At 42.6% G+C, this 19,892-nt stretch overlaps 1 protein-coding gene across 3 annotated transcripts; it reads left to right on the top strand.

Moving 5' to 3' along the window:
- The first annotated feature begins 61 nt into the window (after window positions 1-61).
- On the top strand, window positions 62-18,249 carry LOC124114744 (dehydrogenase/reductase SDR family member 4-like). Of its 3 annotated transcripts, XM_046475836.2 has the most exons (11): window positions 347-467; window positions 1,657-1,807; window positions 3,018-3,195; window positions 4,013-4,090; window positions 5,703-5,726; window positions 6,201-6,271; window positions 6,491-6,542; window positions 8,168-8,302; window positions 13,080-13,135; window positions 13,725-13,840; window positions 16,375-16,511. In XM_046475836.2, exons 2-10 carry the CDS (start codon window positions 1,686-1,688, stop codon window positions 13,837-13,839), a joined length of 831 nt encoding a protein of 276 aa, XP_046331792.1. In that variant the 5' UTR covers window positions 347-467; window positions 1,657-1,685; the 3' UTR covers window position 13,840; window positions 16,375-16,511. The 3 variants fall into 3 exon arrangements, with proteins under 3 accessions (XP_046333327.2, XP_046331792.1, XP_046332569.2); XM_046477371.2 differs by lacking the exons at window positions 347-467; window positions 13,725-13,840 and adding an exon at window positions 62-215 and having other exon boundaries at window positions 16,375-18,249; XM_046476613.2 differs by lacking the exon at window positions 13,725-13,840 and having other exon boundaries at window positions 16,375-18,249.
- Window positions 18,250-19,892: the final 1,643 nt, after the last annotated feature.

Here is a 19,892-nt window from a genome sequence, read left to right as displayed (position 1 = left end):
TAAGCTTGCCGCTCGAACCGTAAACAACCGCTGGGCTCTACATCACACTCAGACGTTTAAAAGCAATGTAGATGATGTTGAAATGTCGCTGTGTGGATTTATGTATGCTCCGTGCAGAGGACTCAGATCCGAATACTGATGAACCAATGCAGTCAAGTTAATACACTGCAGCGGAGTCTTTGGTGATCAAGCTTCAACATTAGTTCTGAATTTCAGTTAGTAACTTTCACTGTTAGCAATACACATGAAGAAGCTATTTTGTAAACGTATGATCCAATAAATCGATTGCATGTATTGCATATGGTTGTCACTTAGAAACAGAGCATTTTTTAACTCAAATACTAAAGAAAAACTATCTAGTGCAGGTAGATCTAATTCTGCGAGGGTTGAACTTGACCGAGTGTCATGTTGTGATCAAAGTCCAACTGTAACGGTCCAGGGTCAGGACGCACGATGCTGTCTTAGAGGTTTGAAATAATAGTTTAGAAAAAAGTCAGTGTGCGGACGATTGTCATCTTTTATCAACATGTGACTTTGGAATGCATATCTAACAGAGGTTTATATTCATATAGTTGAGGGAGCATATACGTACATCAATAGGACTGTATGCCATGCGTAGGTAAATGTGTTCTAGGACACACGTATAAATGGTGGTCACAGTATCCAATGTTTGACTTGTCAATCAACTGTCCAGTGTTTAATTCACTTGGATGTGTAATACTGTAGAACATAGTGTAACAGATGACAAACTATATTATATCCTTTTTATGGCTGTACCATGTAGGTTTTCCGGGTTAGATTCAGTCCACATAACCTATATGCTTGTAGAATGAGTCGACATAAATGGATTGAATTTCAGACTCTATGACATAGTTGACTTCTTGTCATTGTACACAGGTGGCATGGGGCTGTGCTCATGATGGCAACCACTGGTTTGTCTGGCCAAGATTTATTATTTACATGTGATGAGCCGGGGTAGGATAGGTCTTCAGCAACCCATGCATGCCGTAAAAGACTACAATGCTTGTAAGAGGCAACTAACTTGATCGGGTGGTCAGGCTCGCTGACTTGGCTGAGGCATGTCATCGATCCCAATTGCATGGATCGATGCTCATGATATCAATCACTGGATTTTCTGGTCCAGACTCAATTATTTACAGACTGCAGTCATATAGCTGGAATATTGCTGAGTGCTGCGTTAAACAACAAAACAACAAACAACATTTACACGTCATCGTGATATAGCTGACTTATTGACTTGTTACTGACTGCCATGCAAAACAGCACGCCTTTATAGCATCTTAACTGGAGGCATATTTGAAAACTCAAGCATAATCAGAAATAACATTCTTATGAACCAGAGTCATATAAACGAGAATATTAGCTTCCCTTCATCATATCCCAGTTACCTGGATTGATGCTTATAATGTCAATCACTTGATTGTCTGGTCCAGACACGATTATTTACAGACCGCCGTCATATAGCTGTAATATTGCTGAGTGTATAAACAAACAAACAAACAAACAAACAAACAACCGCAGCAGCTCCCTGAAACTAGTATGATTCCAGTAGTACTATTCATAAACAATTTATTAAGTATTGATAAAAGGAACTCTCTTTAAAATGCATTTATGGTTAATGTTATTTATTTTCAGCATCACAACGTGAAGTTTAATTAAGATTGATGTGGTCCCGTGTGTTCCGTCCTATCTCCGTGGCCCCTCGTATATTGATGAGAATGGCAAGCTCGACAGGCAGTGGGAAACTAGCGGGCAAGGTTGCCATCGTGACAGCTTCTACAGAAGGGTATGACGAGTAGACAGTCAGTCAAAGTCATAATTTAATCATTAAAAAAATTGAAATTGCATTTCATTTTAAAAATCCATGTTGTCTCTCAATGTTGTGATCGAAGTCTGCTCTGACCGAAATATGAAATATATCAAGTAGAACATCTCAAGTCTATTTCCCTTATTGTTATTTGCACTGATTCTAGTCAATACATTTTTCATATACTATTATTCTCTTAACCTTTTCAGAACTAGATTATGGAAAAAAATTGAAAAGGGTTGACAAAGAATGATGGTTATTGCAATATATAAGACAGCTACGCGATCAATTGCAAAGAACAATGAAGAACGAAGCATGGTTTATTTCATGATAAAACATTGTTCTATCATGATGTCATTTCTGGAGATTCGAACATGCGCTCACAACTTGATGATGTAAATTGGACGACGTTATGTTTGAGAGGGAAGTGTGTAGTGAGTTATTCCCAATAGATTTAGCTGGGCAATGCAGATAAACATGATTGCCCGAATGATTGCAACCAAAAGTGAGAGAGATATGACAATCGGTTTTGGGAGAAAAGGCGCAGGTAAACTGACGTGAGGATTGTGAGAATATGTGGGAAATACCCACCTGTGCATAAAATGGACTTGTCTGGCCTGCCAAGGTCGAATTCTATTGAGGGAGTCATCATTATTAAAATACGGGTAAATCTTTTTAAAGCTTGTACATATTATGAACATCCATTATGAGGCCGCACATTCTGTTGAGTGAGTGAGTGAGTTAATGCTTTACGTCACATCGGCAATATTCCAGCCATCACATTCTGTTGAAATCTCATATTAGAAATGAACGATTCATCGTTGTTGTTTACCACACAATAAAACACTGCTGCGCAACTCATGGTTTATTCTCCCTTCAGTGTTTTATTGTACGATAAACAACTCCCACTTGTTGTTTATTTCCTAAATGAGACTGTAGACAAGAGTTCATCAATCTAAAAGATCAGTACATTGTTAATATAGGCGACAAACAGGATTGGGTGGTCAGGCTCGCAGACTTGTTTGATGCATGTCATCATATCCCAATTGCGAGGATTGATGCTCATGATGTCAATCACTGGATTGTCTGGTCCAGACTCGATTATTTACAGACTGTCGTCATACAGCTGAAATATTGCTGAGTGAGGCATTAAACAAACAAAAATAAAAAATGTAAATATGTGTTGCAGCATTGGTTTTGCCGTGGCTCGTAGACTCGGTCAAGATGGTGCCAGGGTGATGGTGAGTAGCCGGAAACAAGCCAATGTGGATGCAGCGGTAAAGCAACTCCAGTCTGAGAACCTCAACGTAGCCGGGGTCACATGTCACGTTGGGAAGCCCGCAGACCGAGCCAAGCTGATTCAGGAGGTAGGTTTAGGATGGTGATTCATCGTCATATCTTTGCTACAAGTTTAGGGGGCACACATGGCCAAGTCTTCCGAATATTTTTTTCTGTCACGGTTTCAACATGTACAATGTATCTTTCTGGAAGCTGGAACCATGCAAGATACAGTAATCAGTTTTTGTTTTAACATCTTCCCAAGACAAGGGAGTTAACTGATGATAAAACTCCAGTTTCCACCCTTGCCAAACTAGGTTTGAATTCGGGAGTTACATTTTAGCAGGACTAACGAGTCTTTGTATAGTCCAATCAAAATTGTGTAGCGAACTAGACATCTGGTTCATAATCAACATGGATTTCAACATGCAGATTTTGGTCCACTGCAGGATTTGCAAAACATGTGTAATGCCAACTGTGTGTCGAAAGATATTTTGTAAATCTTTTCATGTTTTAAATCAAGGTGCTCAAGTGATTTGATGCACTTCGCAGGGTTAGACCAATTACAATATCTTGATAATTTGATCTGATTGCCTTGACTGGGCACCACCATTTTCTTTGAAGCAAATGCAAGTGATATGAGTGACTGATTGGTCAATAGGAGGGACATAGAAGAGACATAACTCATAATAGCCACTGGTTGTGCTACGATCAAGCCTAGTTACTGACCCTTATAGTCAGTTAATGCCCTTGCCTCTGGAAGATGTTGTTTTAAAACCTGAGGCCGTTTTATTTTTTCATCAATTTCTGTACAAATGACTGAATAGGAAATGGTTGGTCACCATAGACCATTTCCCTCCTACCTGACCAGCTGTGACAGGTGTGTTTCCCTTCATCTCACCACAGACTGTGAAGACGTTCGGCGGGATCGACATATTAGTCTCCAATGCAGCCATCAACCCAATATTCGGGCCTATCATGGAGGTAAGTAGAAATCTTTAGTAAACAATATTTCAGTTTACTGGATATTACTGATGTTTGTCTTGCAAAATATTACTCAATCTCATTAAAATCAGATCTTAGTTCTCGCTACCGCTAAACAAAGATCTGAGGACATCCCATTACGGGTCACGTCAGACCGACCTTGCACGAACTTTGACCGACCAATGGAATGACCAATCAGAAGGCAGCTTTCTCGTGCTTTACGGCACAAATTTCAAATTGGCGATTACGCTTCGAGACATATTTTGACATATTCTCGATTACAAATTTGAAACCTGAACATAAAAACATTCTGGAATGGCTAATAGATGGTCTAGATTGTAAGGATTCAGTCGTTAAACCCGTAACTATCGTTCGGAATACCCCATGTTAAAGTTTTCGAGATTGCATGATTTGAAATCACATTCCAACTGTCACTTTCATAATCTGGTAAGTGACGCACTGATTGGTTGGATGAAAGGTCATTCTGACGTGACCCCTAATGGGATGTCCTCAGATCATTGTTTAGCGGTACCGAGAACTAAGGTCTGATTTTAATGAGATTGAATATTACTTGGACTATCATCTTCACTTGCTGTTTGCTGTTTGGACCGGCATTAAAATTGTAGAAATAAGTATGATTACAACATACGTGGCTTACTCATTATGGCAGAATGGATAGTAAACAGAACAGTAACATAAGCATGATTGCTGTGACGTTTGTTGTCTTTTCCTCACAGGCTGTGAGAGGTCCTTCCCATGTCTATTAATAGCTTAGTTGTCCTGCACTCAATACACTCGTTTCTTGTCATTGACTTATACTCTGGAGTAATGTTGGTTGTAAGACCAACTGGTTTGAGAGTATAATATCCTAGCATTATTTGCCACGTCCCGATTCCATCGTTTACTGGCTGCCTTGATAAAGCTGGAATACTGCTGCCTGTGGTGTTGAACAACACTCGCTCACTTACTCTCTGTGTTTGTCTCCCTTCCAGACGCCCCAATGCTTGTATGTTTTGTTTGTTTGTTGTTTAACGCCGCACTCAGCAATATTCCAGCTTTTTGATGGCGGTCTGTGAATAATCAAATCTTGACCAGACAATCCAGTGATTGACATCATGAGCATCGATCCATGCAACTGGAATATGATGACATGCATCAACCAAGTCAGCGAGCCTGACCACCTCATTAGTCTCCTCTGACAACAAGCATAGTTGCCTTTTACGACAAGAATGGGGTGCTGAAGACCTATCCTACCCTGGATTTTCACGGGTACCACAGCTTGTATGTAATTAAACCATCACCCCCCTTGCATCCCATCCTCTTCTTAATCTTGTTAGGGGCGGTCGGGAAGCCTAGTGGTTAAAGCGTTCGCTCGTCACGCCGAAGACCTGGGTTCGATTCCCGACATGGGTACAATGTGTGAAGCCCATTTCTGGTGTCACCTGCCGTGATATTGCTGGAATATTGCTAAAAGCGGCGTAAAACCGTACTCACTCACTCACTCACTCTTAATCTTGTTACATTCAGTTCTTGAACTTGAGGACTTTTTTATCTCAGCATATGGTATTTGTATAAGTATTAATTGACCTACGACTGTCTGTTGTTCTTTCAGACAACCCCTGAAGCGTGGGACAAGGTGAGTGTCCATACTGGTCAGATGTGTCCTTGTGTCGATAATAGTTACTTGGCAGTTATTTACCCCTTCGACACGCATGTTTTCTGTACAATATGTGTCATTTACACAAGAAAATATCACTGTATGAGAATGTTTGGCCTTTTACAGGGGCACTTATAAAGATTACTTACATATTGAACACACAATGCCAGTTAGAAAGTGGTTAAATGTAACAATGTTATATTCAGGATAACACTTTCTTAGTAAAGTAGAGATTCTGGTACTCACTCACTCACTCACTCACTCACTCACTCACTCACTCACTCACTCACTCACTCACTCACTCACTCACTCACTCACTCACTCACTCACTCACTCACTCACTCACTCACTCATGATACATGATACATCTAGCTATAAGTGTTAAAAGTAAAACCTTTAGTATTGAATAGTAATCAATCTGAATCTTGAATGCGTGTGTTTGTTTCCTTTCAGATATTTGAAGTTAATGTCAAGTCAACATTTTTTCTGTGCAAAGAGGCTTTGCCATATATTAAAGAGAAAGGGTAAGATTTATGCCTGCCAATAGTTTATGTTGTAAAGAATCACTTCAAAACCTATGTGGAAATATCTTGAAGACCCTAACAACGTGATGTGCTCAGATGGGGTAATCAGTGTAAACCTGGCTAAAGCATAAACCAGGTTGGTGCTAGCTGACACTTTTAGTTCAGGATGCGCTATACTGATGGAGCTTGTTTCCAGAGTCTAACGTTGCTTTGTTCCAGCAAGGGATCCATTGTACTCATCAGCTCTGTTGCTGGATATGTGCCCTTCAATGTGAGTACCCCTTTATAACACCCTTTGATGTGAGTATCCCCTTTATAACACCCTTTAATGTGAGTATCCCCTTTATAACACCTTTTAATGTGAGTATCCCCTATATAACACCCATTAATGTGAGTATCCCCTGTATAAACACCCTTTAATGTGAGTATCCCCTGTATAAACACCCTTTAATGTGAGTATCCCCTATATAACACCTATTAATGTGAGTATCCCTACATAACACCCTTTAATGTGAGTATCCCCTATATAACACCCTTTATTGTGAGTATCCCCTTTATAACACCCTTTAATGTGAGTATCCCTATATAACACCCTTTAATGTGAGTATCCCCTATATAACACCCTTTATTGTGAGTATCACCCTGTATAAACACCCTTTAATGTGAGTGTCCCCTGTATAAACACCCTTTAATGTGATTATCCCCTATATAACACCCTTTAATGTGAGTACCCTATATAACACCCTTTAATGTGAGTATCCCCTATATAACACCCTTTAATGTGAGTATCCCCTATATAACACCCATTAATGTGAGTATCCCCTGTATAAACACCCTTTAATGTGTGATTACCCCCTATATAACACCCTTAGTGTGAGTAGCATGTATTTAACACCTTTTAGTGTGAGTAGCATGTATTTAACACCCTTTGTAGCCTCAGTAATATATAGTGCACTACTTATTGTGAACAGTGCCTGTGGTGTATGGAGCACTACTTATTGTGAAAAGTGCCTGTGGTGTATGGAGCACTACTTATTGTGAAAAGTGCCTGTGGTGTATGGAGCACTACTTATTGTGAAATGTGCCTGTGGTGTATGGAGCACTACTTATTGTGAAAAGTGCCTGTGGTGTATGGAGCACTACTTATTGTGAAAAGTGCCTGTGGTGTGTGGAGCACTACTTATTGTGAAAAGTGCCTGTGGTGTGTGGAGCACTACTTATTGTGAAAAGTGCCTGTGGTGTATGGAGCACTACTCATGCTACTTATTGTGAAAAGTGCCTGTGGTGTGTGGAGCACTACTTATTGTGAAAAGCACCTGTGGTGTGTGGAGCACTACTTATTGTGAAAAGTGCCTGTGGTGAATGGGCGACTACTTATTGTGAAAAGTGCCTGTGGTGTATGGGCACTTCTTATTGTGAAAAGTGCCTGTGGTGTGTGGAGCACTACTTTTTGTGAAAAGTGCCTGTGGTGTGTGGAACACTACTTATTGTGAAAAGTGCCTGTGGTGTGTGGAGCACACTACTTATTATGAAAAGTGCCTGTGGTGTGTGGAGCACTACTTGTTGTGAAAAGTGCCTGTGGTGTGTGGAGCACTACTTATTGTGAAAAGTGCCTGTGGTGTGTGGAGCACTACTTATTGTGAAAAGTGCCTGTGGTGTGTGGAGCACTACTTTTTGTGAAAAGTGCCTGTGGTGTATGGAGCACTACTCATGCTACTTATTGTGAAAAGTGCCTGTGGTGTGTGGAGCACTACTTTTTGTGAAAAGCGCCTGTGGTGTATGGACACTTCTTATTGTGAAAAGTGCCTGTGGTGTATGGAGCACTACTTTTTGTGAACAGTGCCTGTGGTGTATGGAGCACTACTTATCGTGAGTCATGACATCATGTGTCTACAGCTGCTGGGAGCCTACTCCGTCAGTAAGACGTCACTGCTGGGTCTCAGCAAGGCAATGGTCCCCGAACTAGCTGCTGACAACATCCGAATAAACGTGGTGTGCCCAGGACTCATCAAGACCAAGTTCAGTGAAGCTGTGAGTTGCCAGCTCTGCTATTTCTCCTGTCTAGGTCATCTGTTCATGTGAGGAGTAAGGGGTTCAATGCTTAGTGAGTTGTCAGGTCGTCAACATCTCCTGTCTAGGTCATCTGTTCATGTGAGGAGTAAAGAGTTCAATGCTTAGTGAGTTGCCAGGTCGTCAACATCTCCTGTCTAGGTGATCTGTTCATGTGAGGAGTAAGGGGTTCAGTGCTTAGTGAGTTGCCAGGTCGTCAACATCTACTGTCTAGGTGATCTGTTCATGTGAGGAGTAAGGGGTTCAATGCTTAGTGAGTTGACAGGTCGTCAACATCTCCTGTCTAGATGATCTGTTCATGTGAGGAGTAAGGGGTTCAATGCTTAGTGAGTTGACAGGTCGTCAACATCTCCTGTCTAGGTCATCTGTTCATGTGAGCAGTAAGGGGTTCAATGCTTAGTGAGTTGTCAGGTCGTCAACATCTCCTGTCTAGGTGATCTGTTCATGTGAGGAGTAAGGGGTTCAATGCTTAGTGAGTTGCCAGGTCGTCAACATCTCCTGTCTAGGTCATCTGTTCGTGTGAGGAGTAAGGGGTTCAATGCTTAGTGAGTTGTCAGGTCGTCAACATCTCCTGTCTAGGTCATCTGTTCATGTGAGGAGTAAGGGGTTCAATGCTTAGTGAGTTGTCAGGTCGTCAACATCTCCTGTCTAGGTCATCTGTTCGTGTGAGGAGTAAGGGGTTCAATGCTTAGTGAGTTGCCAGGTCGTCAACATCTCCTGTCTAGGTCATCTGTTCATGTGAGGAGTAAGGGGTTCAATGCTTAGTGAGTTGACAGGTCGTCAACATCTCCTGTCTAGGTGATCTGTTCATGTGAGGAGTAAGGGGTTCAATGCTTAGTGAGTTGACAGGTCGTCAACATCTCCTGTCTAGGTCATCTGTTCATGTGAGGAGTAAGGGGTTCAATGCTTAGTGAGTTGCCGGGTTGTCCACATCTCCTGTCTAGGTCATCTGTTCATTGGGGCAGTAAGGGGTTCAATGCTTAGTGAGTTGCCAGGTCGTCAACATCTCCTGTCTAGGTCATCTGTTCATGTGAGGAGTAAGGGGTTCAATGCTTAGTGAGTTGCCAGGTCGTCAACATCTCCTGTCTAGGTCATCTGTTCATTGGGGCAGTAAGGGGTTCAATGCTTAGTGAGTTGACAGGTCGTCAACATCTCCTGTCTAGGGTGATCTGTTCATGTGAGGAGTAAGGGGTTCAATGCTTAGTGAGTTGCCAGGTCGTCAACATCTCCTGCCTAGGTCATCTGTTCATGTGAGCAGTAAGGGGTTCAATGCTTAGTGAGTTGCCGGGTTGTCCACATCTCCTGTCTAGGTCATCTGTTATTGTGAGGAGTAAGGGGTTCAATGCTTAGTGAGTTGCCAGGTCGTCAACATCTCCTGTCTAGGTCATCTGTTCATGTGAGGAGTAAGGGGTTCAATGCTTAGTGAGTTGTCAGGTCGTCCACATCTCCTGTCTAGGTCATCTGTTCATTGGGGCAGTAAGGGGTTCAATGCTTAGTGAGTTGCCAGGTCGTCAACATCTCCTGTCTAGGTCATCTGTTCATGTGAGGAGTAAGGGGTTCAATGCTTAGTGAGTTGTCAGGTCGTCAACATCTCCTGTCTAGGTCATCTGTTCATTGGGGCAGTAAGGGGTTCAATGCTTAGTGAGTTGACAGGTCGTCAACATCTCCTGTCTAGGTCATCTGTTCATGTGAGGAGTAAGGGGTTCAATGCTTAGTGAGTTGTCAGGTCGTCAACATCTCCTGTCTAGGTGATCTGTTCATGTGAGGAGTAAGGGGTTCAATGCTTAGTGAGTTGCCAGGTCGTCAACATCTCCTGTCTAGGTCATCTGTTCATGTGAGGAGTAAGGGGTTCAATGCTTAGTGAGTTGTCAGGTCGTCAACATCTCCTGTCTAGGTCATCTGTTCGTGTGAGGAGTAAGGGGTTCAATGCTTAGTGAGTTGTCAGGTCGTCAACATCTCCTGTCTAGGTCATCTGTTCGTGTGAGGAGTAAGGGGTTCAATGCTTAGTGAGTTGCCAGGTCGTCAACATCTCCTGTCTAGGTCATCTGTTCGTGTGAGGAGTAAGGGGTTCAATGCTTAGTGAGTTGCCAGGTCGTCAACATCTCCTGTCTAGGTCATCTGTTCATTGGGGCAGTAAGGGGTTCAATGCTTAGTGAGTTGACAGGTCGTCAACATCTCCTGTCTAGGTCATCTGTTCATGTGAGGAGTAAGGGGTTCAATGCTTAGTGAGTTGTCAGGTCGTCAACATCTCCTGTCTAGGTGATCTGTTCATGTGAGGAGTAAGGGGTTCAATGCTTAGTGAGTTGACAGGTCGTCAACATCTCCTGTCTAGGTCATCTGTTCATGTGAGGAGTAAGGGGTTCAATGCTTAGTGAGTTGCCAGGTCGTCAACATCTCCTGTCTAGGTCATCTGTTCGTGTGAGGAGTAAGGGGTTCAATGCTTAGTGAGTTGTCAGGTCGTCAACATCTCCTGTCTAGGTCATCTGTTCGTGTGAGGAGTAAGGGGTTCAATGCTTAGTGAGTTGCCAGGTCGTCAACATCTCCTGTCTAGGTCATCTGTTCGTGTGAGGAGTAAGGGGTTCAATGCTTAGTGAGTTGCCAGGTCGTCAACATCTCCTGTCTAGGTGATCTGTTCATGTGAGGAGTAAGGGGTTCAATGCTTAGTGAGTTGCCAGGTCGTCAACATCTCCTGTCTAGGTCATCTGTTCATGTGAGGAGTAAGGGGTTCAATGCTTAGTGAGTTGCCAGGTCGTCAACATCTCCTGTCTAGGTCATCTGTTCATTGGGGCAGTAAGGGGTTCAATGCTTAGTGAGTTGACAGGTCGTCAACATCTCCTGTCTAGGGTGATCTGTTCATGTGAGGAGTAAGGGGTTCAATGCTTAGTGAGTTGCCAGGTCGTCAACATCTCCTGCCTAGGTCATCTGTTCATGTGAGCAGTAAGGGGTTCAATGCTTAGTGAGTTGCCGGGTTGTCCACATCTCCTGTCTAGGTCATCTGTTCATGTGAGGAGTAAGGGGTTCAATGCTTAGTGAGTTGCCAGGTCGTCAACATCTCCTGTCTAGGTCATCTGTTCATGTGAGGAGTAAGGGGTTCAATGCTTAGTGAGTTGTCAGGTCGTCCACATCTCCTGTCTAGGTCATCTGTTCATTGGGGCAGTAAGGGGTTCAATGCTTAGTGAGTTGCCAGGTCGTCAACATCTCCTGTCTAGGTCATCTGTTCATGTGAGGAGTAAGGGGTTCAATGCTTAGTGAGTTGTCAGGTCGTCAACATCTCCTGTCTAGGTCATCTGTTCATTGGGGCAGTAAGGGGTTCAATGCTTAGTGAGTTGACAGGTCGTCAACATCTCCTGTCTAGGTCATCTGTTCATGTGAGGAGTAAGGGGTTCAATGCTTAGTGAGTTGTCAGGTCGTCAACATCTCCTGTCTAGGTCATCTGTTCGTGTGAGGAGTAAGGGGTTCAATGCTTAGTGAGTTGACAGGTCGTCAACATTTCCTGTCTAGGTCATCTGTTCATTGGGGCAGTAAGGGGTTCAATGCTTAGTGAGTTGACAGGTCGTCAACATCTCCTGTCTAGGTCATCTGTTCATGTGAGGAGTAAGGGGTTCATTGCTTAGTGAGTTGACAGGTCGTCAACATCTCCTGTCTAGGTCATCTGTTCATGTGAGGAGTAAGGGGTTCATTGCTTAGTGAGTTGACAGGTCGTCAACATCTCCTGTCTAGGTCATCTGTTCATGTGAGGAGTAAGGGGTTCAATGCTTAGTGAGTTGTCAGGTCGTCAACATCTCCTGTCTAGGTGATCTGTTCATGTGAGGAGTAAGGGGTTCAATGCTTAGTGAGTTGCCAGGGTCGTCAACATCTCCTGTCTAGGTGATCTGTTCATGTGAGGAGTAAGGGGTTCAATGCTTAGTGAGTTGCCGGGTTGTCCACATCTCCTGTCTAGGTCATCTGTTCATGTGAGGAGTAAGGGGTTCATTGCTTAGTGAGTTGACAGGTCGTCAACATTTCCTGTCTAGGTCATCTGTTCATTGGGGCAGTAAGGGGTTCAATGCTTAGTGAGTTGACAGGTCGTCAACATCTCCTGTCTAGGTCATCTGTTCATGTGAGGAGTAAGGGGTTCAATGCTTAGTGAGTTGACAGGTCGTCAACATCTCCTGTCTAGGTCATCTGTTCATGTGAGGAGTAAGGGGTTCAATGCTTAGTGAGTTGTCAGGTCGTCAACATCTCCTGTCTAGGTCATCTGTTCGTGTGAGGAGTAAGGGGTTCAATGCTTAGTGAGTTGACAGGTCGTCAACATCTCCTGTCTAGGTCATCTGTTCGTGTGAGGAGTAAGGGGTTCAATGCTTAGTGAGTTGACAGGTCGTCAACATCTCCTGTCTAGGTCATCTGTTCGTGTGAGGAGTAAGGGGTTCAATGCTTAGTGAGTTGCCAGGTCATCAACATCTCCTGTCTAGGTGATCTGTTCATGTGAGGAGTAAGGGGTTAAATGCTTAGTGAGTTGCTAGGTCGTCAACATCTCCTGTCTAGGTGATCTGTTCATTGGGGCAGTAAAGGGTTCAATGCTTAGTGAGTTGCCAGGTCGTCAACATCTCCTGTCTAGGTCATCTGTTCATTGGGGCAGTAAAGGGTTAAATGCTTAGTGAGTTGCCAGGTCTGCTATATCTCCTGTCTAGGTGATCTGTTCATTAGGGCAGTAAAAGGTTCAATGTTGACTGTTTTGATTGTGTTTCATTACCTTCAGTTATGGAAGAGTGATGCTGCCCTTGACAAAGCGCTGGAAGGAATCCCACTCCGACGGTAAGTCTCATGACATGCAGCTACAAGGCAATCCTCTCACAGTGTCAAACTGAGTGAATGTTGTTTACAGCAGTCATCAGCTGTTTCATGGTGGGCTGTCAATACTTTTTGTTACGAGAAGAAATTTCTTTCCCAGAATCCTCAGTGAGTGCTTCTTGTTTACGTGTAGCGGACTGCCTGTGTGTATAGAGCGTCCATGTGGAGAGATGAAGGTTGGTGGGTCGATCCCTGGCTACGCCATACCAGAAGACGTTAAAAGATGGTACTTGTTATTACCCTGCCTGGCACTTGTCATGCAGGGGATAAGAGAAGGACTGTCTGACTCAGTAGAATGTGTCCAAGCTTGATATCCATGTTAAACTGAGGCATGGTATCTTAGTGGGCAAGCAATATAAAACTGGACGAGTGCAAGCAGCCACACCACGTTGCTATATAAGTGCAATAATCTTGAATGTGACAGGATGTTAAACCCCATTTCACCTTACTTTTCTGGCATTGCTTGAAATAGCTAACCTCTCACTCATGAGTCACCACTGGGAACACTGATTGTCATGAGGTAGACCTGTCCGATTGTTTTAATTTTCTTCAGAATTGGTGTACCAGAGGATTGTTCTGGGATTGTATCGTTCCTGGTGTCGGACGACGCTAGCTATATGACCGGAGAATCGGTTCTGGTGACGGGGGGCCGGACAGCTCGACTCTGAGGTTGTGGTGCCTTAAAATCTAACAATAGTTATCATTGTGTATAATTCTAAGAATACTACCTCTATTACATCATAGCCATAAATTCCTGTTTATGCTGATAACCACACTAAAAATTTAAATATATTTTCAACAGACGTCCTCTTCACTGCCAACATATCTAACAGTTGTGAGGGAAACCCTATCCCTCGTCAGAGACGCCACAGCGCAGCGCAAGGCGGGAATCACCTCACTTCTTTCAACCCATGACCCTCATCAACTAGATGCAGATATTTGGGGAGGTGGGAGGGATTAATTCCTGATGTAATTGAGGTAGTATTCTTAGAATTATACACAATGATAACTATTGTTAGAAAATTCTTGTGAATACCCTACCTCCAGTACACCATAGCCAGTATACACCAGAGGGACCGGTGGGATCTGGTATCTAGCATCTCTTAGATATTTGGCTTTTGTGAAGTGGGAATACAAAGGGACCAAACAGGATATGTCTAATGACCTAACTTCAAGGCTAGACATAGACAAAACGTCATATTATGAACATAATATACATATATTTAGCCACAAATGTGATGCTTAGACATATTATGATGTCACTTCCGGTGATGACATCAAGGTCATACACTGACCTCGTTTGCGATATATGTCTTCTATGATTTCATATCACCTCATGACATAGTTTCTATTATGCCCTTTTGGATAGTGATATTTTGATGTTAGTCCGGACGTGAGGTCTCCCATGGTAGTACATCATACATCCTAGATTATCATGAAGAAACCGTATATCACTTGTATCCTTTAGATCTATGATTTCAGTGTTGCCACTTGACTTTTCTAGTATCCAATAGCAAACTAAGTACAAAGGTCAACTTACCCTGAGTTCATGAGGTATTCTGAAATTTTCACACACACACACCGTTTTGTCTTTGTTATCTGGTTTAAAGGCCGGCATCAGATTACAAAGTTCTGCAATGATATCTTTAATGGAATAATTATTTGGCTTGTAACTATCCCTGGTAGTAGAGTCCCCATTGCATGAAGAACCAGTGTTAGCAATAGAGCCGCACCCCCTGCTCAGGCTGCGCTGGAGGTAGGAGATATGGCTGGGGGTAGAATATATCCCAGTCATCTGATCTATAGCTAGCGGAGCGGGAATCACATGTTCTATAACTGTATGATTGTGACGTAACATCCACTGCGCTTTCTCAGCCCGTATAACTGGACTGTAGTGGATGGAGCACACTTGGGAATTCTATCTTGATTTGCACGAGTTTTGTTGTCAGTTCTTCTATCATAGTGGCTAGAAGGTGACTTGTGTGTATTTCTGTGCACACTGCGATGTGATGTCCGTGATTCACGATCTACCCTATGATGTGCGTGGTAGGGAGGGGATCTAAGAGATTGAATGATTCTCGATCTCTTTTTATGACTCTCCTGCTGTCCTCGTAGTAATCTGGTTCAGCTTGACTGTGCGTGTCTGCTGTGTGAGGATGCCCTGTCATATTCAGCCTTAGATCTCTTTTGAATCTTGTGTTGTGTGACAGATTCTTTTAGATATGAGATTTCATGAGACATTGATTGCATACGTTTGTCAATCATTACAGACATGGAATTGGTTATTTTTTCCGTGAACTCATTTAAGTTAAAGGGGAAACATGGCATAGAGTGGAGATCGGTTGCTTCTTCCAAGCCTAGATTATCCACCTTACCAGCCGCTTTTGGATGTACGTGACTGGTTACATTAAAACCTGAAAGGTACATCGCTTCCTTAACTATATTGGCAGAGTGGGATGTGCGATGAGATCTCTTCTCCTCAGAAGGCGAGATGGCGTCCCCACCCGACACTCGCTTGTCATCCACGTGATTATCTTTAGGTGTCACAACGGACTTAATCACTTTTTTACAAGAAGCAGATGAATATTTTGCTGACGCTCAAGTGTTCTTTTTATAATCAGGGTCATTGAGCCATGCCTTAGAAAGTTTCTCAGACTTCTCCTTGGACAAAGGTTCACCATAACTGCACCTTGAGTTTTGCATGCAATTGCTTTTCTTGCATGATAGGCACCTAGGGTGGGGGTCACCAGAGATTTGATGTTGCCCACAAACTGAACAGATGGGCGTCATCCCACAACCCGTTCTCTAACTAATTACTTACAAGAGCCTTCAGCCTTCTTATACCCCTGTTCTCTGCTTGAAGGACCACTCACTGCTTGTCTTTAGTGAAGCTTGTGATGATCTAGTGTGGATTGTAAGTGTGGAACAGCAATCACGTGTACAGATGTATGCAACAAAAAAGTTTCCTTGTTGTCATCTGTACACACAGGAAAGAAGTGAGGTGATTCCCACCTCGCGCGTGCGCGGTGGCGTCTCTGACGAGGGATAGGGTTTCCCTCACAACTGTTAGATATGTTGGCAGTGAAGAGGACGTCTGTTGAAAATTTATTTAAATTTGTAGTGTGGCTCTCAGCATAAACAGGAATTTATGGCAATGATGTAATAGAGGTAGGGTATTCACAAGAATTATGTTTGTCTTTCAGAATCGGTGAGACAGAAGACTGCTCGGGAATCGTGGCCTTTTTGGCATCTGATGACTCGAGTTACTTGACAGGCGAGTCCGTGGTTGTGACTGGCGGAATGACAGCCAGACTGTGATTACACTGTGAAACCAAAGAAGTTAAGGAAGGATTGTGATAATAAGGTTTATGATTCATTGTTTTAGTTCGAGTCCTAAAGAAACTGGATGTGCTGATCACTACATCGAAACACACAAACTTATTACCTTTCATATTTTGTATTGTCTTGATTTCTTTTTCTCTTTGTACTTTCTGATAACTTAAGGCAAAATGTTTGATTCGTCTTAGGTTTGAAACATGTGAGTGAACAAGAAAAGTGATTTCTGTAGCACTCAATGTGCAATGGCAGCAGGTTACTGAAACAACCATGTATATAATGGGATGATTGTAAAAGCTTTGTAATACTGGTAATAATTGAACATGATCGTCATTAAGAAGATATTTAATAAAATGCATGTGCCATATACTCATGTGATATTAACCTGAAAAGTTGTTTTTTTTTAGTACAAGTATTTTTGCTGTATGTACCCACCAAGCACTGATTATTTACAAAAATATGGCATCTCCATAGCCAAGTGACATTATTCGAAATATTCTCCCAGCAACAATAGGATTCCTTTGAATACCCCCGGGTTAGATTAGGTCTTCACCAACACATGCTTGTCATAAGAGGCGATCTGATGCATGTCATTGTATCCCAATTGAGTAGATTGATGCTCATGATGTCAATCAATGGATTGTCTGGTCCAGACGGGGTCCAGCCGTCAAAAAGCTGGACTATTTCTGAGTGCAGCATTAAACAACAAACAAACAAATCTTTTCCACGACCACTAGGCTCCACTCAGGTGACACGAACAAGCAACTCGGCTGTTCACTGGTATGGAAAATAGTTTATTACTGACAATCAGCTGTGGCTACAGTGAGTTCATCGAATCTTGTCTAACATTTGTAACATGCATCTAGTCCCTATTTCAATAGAACTAACATCTTAGTCAACAGCCAGATCTGTTTCATCCCACACCAGGGGCACGGGTGGCCTAGTTGTCTAAGGCGCCGCGATTCGCTGTGCAGAGTTGCATCCCTTAGGCACGCCAGAAAGTTATGATTGTGGGTTCGAATCACGGTTCGCCCCGATTATGTTTCTAGGTTTGTCAGCACCATGCTCGTGGGTTTCACTGAAGTGGTAAACGTCTAAGACCAGCATCACTTCGAGCTTTCCTCCCACATTAAGCTGACATGCTGCGATATAACTGGAATACTGTTAAAAGCGGCGTTAAACCAAACTCACTCACTCACTCATCCCACACCAGACCACCTTCAATTGCCCCTGGACAACTACTGCATCAAACCTTCCATGCTTCGCAATAGTAGAGTAGCTGGATGGGTTGAACACCGTTTGAACAGTACCGGTATTTCAGGTACAGATATGCGGGAGAAAAGCATGAAGCGATGCAGGACTTTACCACTGGTGAAACCCATGAGCATGGGTATAGTGCTGACTAACCTAGACACAGAATCAGGGCAAACCTTGGATTTGAACCGATCATCATAGGTTTCTGTCACGCTAAGGGACGCAACTCTGCACAGTGAATTGTGTCAACTTAGACTGACTGGGCCATCCATGTACCACTTCACAACAGAATGATTACCATATCGACGAGAATACCATTAACTTCCTTATCAAAACTTCTTACAACCTAAATCATATGACTTCTGTCATGTTTGAATATGTCTTCAATGTGTCGTCTGCCATCCTACAAATTCTATTTGTTTCGGCAAATCTGTGAAACAATCCCTAAAGGTGAAGGTCACAGACATTTTCAGATTTACTGAAAACAACATTTCAGGTCAAAAAGGTAATAAATAAAAGTAAGAAATTAACAGAACTTTCAATCACCTATCGTCCATTTATCTTATCTCCTTCAGCATGTTAACTTAAACTTCTTAGCATGCTAGATATGTATTGTTTACATTTTCATCCCGAGCCCTACAAGAAAAGCTGCAGCATTTTGTCCGGGTGAGTGTGGAACGTGTGGCATGTAACAACCATGGCTGTAATAACACTGACTTTAAGCAGCGTGTTACCATGACAACTAATGTTAATTATTTGGCACCCAATATCTACCACACATGGTTAGACCTGTTAGTTGAGACTACCTGTGTTGTGTTACTGGTAATCTGTTGAATTTACATGTATACCCAAGGAGACAGAGAACAGATCGAGGTGGCTTGATGCACTTTAGCCACTAAGGCCACAAGGTCTTGCCAAATAGATCAACCAACCTTTTCCATGCTTAGAAAAAGAAACACAATTCTGTTGAAATCCTTTGAATGCAAATCGACCTTAATAAAATGATTTTTATCAGTTACAAAATATTCTTGTAATTGTTTTGAAGACATATTCTTTGAGAATGAAATTCATTTGTATTACTTATATAATATGGACCATAAGGCAAACTAAATTTTTAAGTTACTAAATGTTCAAAAATGGACTGTGATCTTAGCTAAAGACAAAACTTTTGGAAGACTGATTTAGATGGTTACTGACCTACCCACCCCTGATTAGAAGGAAGATGTGATCTGTCTACCAAGAAACTAGTGGAGATGATCTAGGGTGTCTCCTTAAGAAACTAGTGGAGATGATCTAGGGTGTCTCCTTAAGAAACTAGTGGAGATAATCTAGGATGTCTCCCCAAGAAACTAGTGGAGATAATCTAGGGTGTCTCCCAAAGAAACTAGTGGAGATAATCTAGGGTGTCTCCTTAAGAAACTAGTGGAGATAATCTAGGGTATCTCCCAAGAAACTAGGGGAGATAATCTAGGGTATCTCCTTAAGAAACTAGAGGAGATAATCTAGGGTGTCTCCTTAAGAAACTAGTGGAGATAATCTAGGGTATCTCCCAAGAAACTAGGGGAGATAATCTAGGGTATCTCCCAAGAAACTAGTGGAGATAATCTAGGGTATCTCCTAAGAAACTAGTGGAGATAATCTAGGGTATCTCCTTAAGAAACTAGTGGAGATAATCTAGGGTATCTCCCAAGAAACTAGGGGAGATAATCTAGGGTATCTCCCAAGAAACTAGGGGAGATAATCTAGGGTATCTCCCAAGAAACTAGGGGAGATAATCTAGGGTATCTCCCAAGAAACTAGTGGAGATAATCTAGGGTGTCTCCCCAAGAATCTAGTGGAGATCATCTAGGGTGTCTCCCCAAGACACTAGCCCAGACTGGGACACCTCAAGAAACTGTCAGAAAGACCCAAGAGTTTGTCTGGAAGAAACTAGCAGAGAGACTCTAGGGTGTGTATCCAAGAATCTAATTTGGCTTCAGAGGAAACCTGCGGAGAAACTGTGCAATGTCTCCAAAAATATCTAGCAGAGAGACTCAATGTCCCTGTGGAATGATACCAACACAACAAGAACATGCAGATCATCAAATGTATTAGTCATGATAGTCACACAAGTTACAAATACTCAATTTAC

The sequence above is a fragment of the Haliotis rufescens genome, unplaced genomic scaffold (assembly GCF_023055435.1).
Source record: "Haliotis rufescens isolate VD_foot unplaced genomic scaffold, xgHalRufe1.0.p SCAF_17, whole genome shotgun sequence".
NCBI classification, from domain to species: Eukaryota; Metazoa; Mollusca; class Gastropoda; order Lepetellida; family Haliotidae; genus Haliotis; species Haliotis rufescens.
Note: the sequence above shows the minus strand (reverse complement) of the source record. Positions and strands in the feature narration are given on the sequence as shown.